The 3,701-nt window shown below is 40.7% G+C and overlaps 1 protein-coding gene across 1 annotated transcript; it reads left to right on the forward strand.

Annotated features, from left to right (window-relative positions):
- Positions 1–1,473: 1,473 nt before the first annotated feature.
- On the forward strand, positions 1,474–3,207 carry igfals (insulin-like growth factor binding protein, acid labile subunit; the record flags this gene model as incomplete). The annotated part of the gene is made up of 1 exon (XM_080044192.1): positions 1,474–3,207. The coding sequence occupies one exon, from the start codon at positions 1,474–1,476 to the stop codon at positions 3,205–3,207; it is 1,734 nt and encodes a 577-aa protein (XP_079900318.1).
- Positions 3,208–3,701: the final 494 nt, after the last annotated feature.

Raw genomic sequence — 3,701 nt, forward strand, 5'->3', positions numbered from 1 at the left:
GGAAATGTGTAAATTTGAGTGATAAATAATTTTAGCTTGCTTAGAGGGGAGCAAATGTAAAAAGTGGCTCAGATTACCCCATTCTCCCCTACATATATGTGTCTTAATTAATCTGTGTGCGACTATTACTTCAATAAAAAGAACTGTCACTCCAATATAAAATCTAAATATTAGAAAGCAAAATGCAATTGCAAGAAGAAAACCAGTGTAACCAGTGCATTACGTACGTGCTACCTGTCCTGATAAAATGTTTCCTACTTATAATGCACTAGGAGATCTAAATGACTGACATTACAAACTGAGAGGATAAAAGACCACATGCAGAATCCAGTGTTGCCAAGTCAATCAATGAGAATGATCTGCAAGCACACACCGTTATCTGGATTTGGTTGTCCTTTGGAGCATGAAAGGTTCATGGTTGTCTAAAAGAACCCAGATACCAAGAAACAAAGTAAATAGAAAGTTAGTCATTACAATCACAGATGTGATTAGGAAATGGACCTCTGGAACTGACCCTATCCTGTGCTGTCAAATCAGTGAAATTATCAGAAATGTGCATGGATGGAATTACAATTTTTTTTTCAAGTTTCTAAAATACAGCTGTTGTCATTGTGCACAAAGGTGCATACAGTTGATTTTATACAACGAGTTGTGGCAAGAGATGGTGGTTAGGTGTATAGTTGATCTGAGGTATACAAATCAAAGTTTAAGGTATAGGAAACCCAATTTTGCTTCATATTTCCCCCTGTCAAATGCTTCTTTCTTGAAATATTAAGCAAAAAAGAAGTCATAAATGGAGTCAAATGTGTAGAGCACTGGGCTCATCTTATCTCTTTATCACCGTACATCAGTTAAAATCTAAAAACAAATGTACTTGGTGACATGACCCTGACTTTAATAAACACCATAGGTCACAATGAATCTGTTTTAGGATTACAATATTGTATGTGTGACACACATTGAGAATAATTGAGGGGAATGTCACTATTAAAATTATATTCGAGTATAGTTATCAACTAACAAAGGCAAGGGAAAGCATATTCAACATTGTACAGGCTTGATGGCATTATAATCATTAAAAGGACGTCTGATTATTGCTTTGAAATGATCAAAGTTGTTCCTGGTGAAAAATAAAGAAGGAAACTTATAAAAAGTCAGATCAGTACATGAAAATTTACTAGCAAAATTCAGCCAAGTCTAATGGACATGAATGGGTTAAATTAGCATATTCAGCGCACCATGGCTTTGGGGGGCTTGGCAGACTTGCCATTCAGGACAAATAATTGCACAAGGTTCAGTCATTCTGAATTTCACAGCATTTCTACTTTAAACCAAGACCTCAGATTTTAGGTAAGCATTGCAAAAAACGAGAAAGGCATAATGTATTAACAGCATTCTGTATGGTATGGTCATATATGTTAGTAATTAAGTGAGTATTTATATTTTGATGCTTATATTCTATCTACAGCTGGTATGCAAAACATTGTGCTGTTGGTGTTGTGGATACTGGGAACATCTCTGGTGTTGCCAGACCCTGACACAGCTGGAGAGAGAGTGGCTGAAGAGCCTATTCCATGTTCTAAGGGATGCACCTGCCTGCATGATGACTACAGCTTGGAGCTCAACATGTACTGCAGTGCTCGTAACCTCACACAAGTCCCATCTGACATACCCATATCAACTCATTCTATCTGGCTGGACGGCAACTTGTTCACCTCTCTCCCACTAGCATCCTTTAAGGATCTTACTAACCTGGACTTTTTGAATCTGCAGAGTGGCCAGCTAGCGACCCTTGATCCTCAGGCTTTCAAAGGACTAAGGTCGCTAGCACACGTTCACCTTGAGCGAAATCGCCTCCGGTCATTACCAGGTACAATCTTCCAGAATACACCTAACCTTGCTTCACTTAGTCTCCATAACAACCAGCTCAGTCGTATTGAGGAAACCCTGTTTGCGGGACTCTCCAACATGTGGCTCCTTAACCTAGGATGGAACTCATTAGCAGTTTTACCTGAGGCAGCTTTCCATGACCTGCAAGGTCTACGGGAGCTTGTTCTAGCAGGGAACAGGCTGGCTTACTTGCAGCCACAGCTTTTCCAAAATCTTATTGAGCTTAAAGAGTTAGATCTGAGTGGAAATAACCTCAAGGTTATCAAAGCTAACGTGTTTCTTAAACTCACTAAACTGCAAAAGCTATACCTGGCCCAGAATCAGATTGTGACAGTGGTACCAAGAGCCTTTGTAGGCATGAAGTCACTAAGATGGCTGGATCTCACAAACAACAGACTAGCTTCTCTCCATGACGACACATTCTTGGGCCTGCACAGTCTTCATGTATTGCGTCTTTCCAACAACTCCATCACTGGAATTAGACCCAGGACTTTCCGAGATCTGCAGTACTTGGAAGAGCTAAGACTCAGCTACAACAAGATCCGAGCCCTTGGGGAAAGGATCTTTGATGGGCTGGGTCATCTGGAGGTCCTAGAGCTAGAGCACAACCAAGTACAGGAGGCACATGTGGGTAGTTTCACTGGGCTCTCTCATGTGGCTGTCATAAACCTGTCTGGAAGCTGCTTCCAAAGTCTGCCAGACCAAGTGTTTAAAGGTCTGCCAAGGCTTCACAGCCTTCATTTGGACAGAGGTTGCCTAACAAGGATCACAACTCAAGCTTTCACTGGACTCTCTGGTCTAAAGAGGCTTTTCTTGCAGCACAACAACATATCAGTGGTGGAACGCCAGAGCTTAGTGGACCTGGTGGGCCTACTGGGACTGGATTTGAGTTTCAACAAGTTGGAGGTTCTCACAACCCATACATTCTCTGGCCTCAGGAACGTGGAGTACTTGCTGTTGTCCAACAATGAATGCCGGCAATTTTTGCAGAATGGCACAAAGCAGCTACTCCCAAAGCTGCGCTACCTGGACCTCAGAGCTAATGCCTTGACAAGCATGGTTCCTGATTTCCCAGAGAGCATGGAAAAACTTTTGCTGTCTGGGAACCGGTGGAAATGTGATTGCAGTGCCCTCCCACTAAGAAACTACATCTTGAGGAATCCGTTGGTGATACCTCGGCAAGTGGAGACCCATGCAGAGGGTGAAGAGCCCGACACAACTATCACCATATACAACAATATTACATGCACCAGCCCACCACGTCTGGCTGGGCAGGACCTGCGAGATATTGACAGTGAACTCTTCCAAAGTTGCTAGAGAAACATGCACAGATGTGTTTAGGGAAATTTGGCTCAACCAAGAAAATAATTTAAGTGTTACCTGTAACATGTTCAACTATTTCAATTAATTCAGTTTGATTTCAAGTTTTTAACAGTAATACTTGTGCATAATTCAGGTTGTTGGTCCCATTTACTTTTTTACAGATGTATTGTCAAATGTAGCGTTTCCTCTTATTGTGGGTTAAAGCAACTACAACTGGTAAATTGTTACCTATCTGCGAAAAGGGAACAAATTAATAAAATTTTCACCAATCTGCTATGCTTTGCATTAATTACGTTTTTATTGAGATTGGAGAGAAAGATAGACTATAGACCTGAGTTTCGCTTATTTGGAATTTAAAGATTTCAGAAGATCTATTTAAAAAATTTGATAGCTTTAAATGTGATGCAATGCGATGTAGGCATATAGGCTATAATCAATAAAAATGTGCTGAAAATGCATGGAACAGGCAATGTAATTTAAAATGGAAA

Source organism: Ammodytes marinus, assembly GCF_949987685.1.
Source record: "Ammodytes marinus genome assembly, chromosome: 16".
NCBI lineage: Eukaryota > Metazoa > Chordata > Actinopteri > Uranoscopiformes > Ammodytidae > Ammodytes > Ammodytes marinus.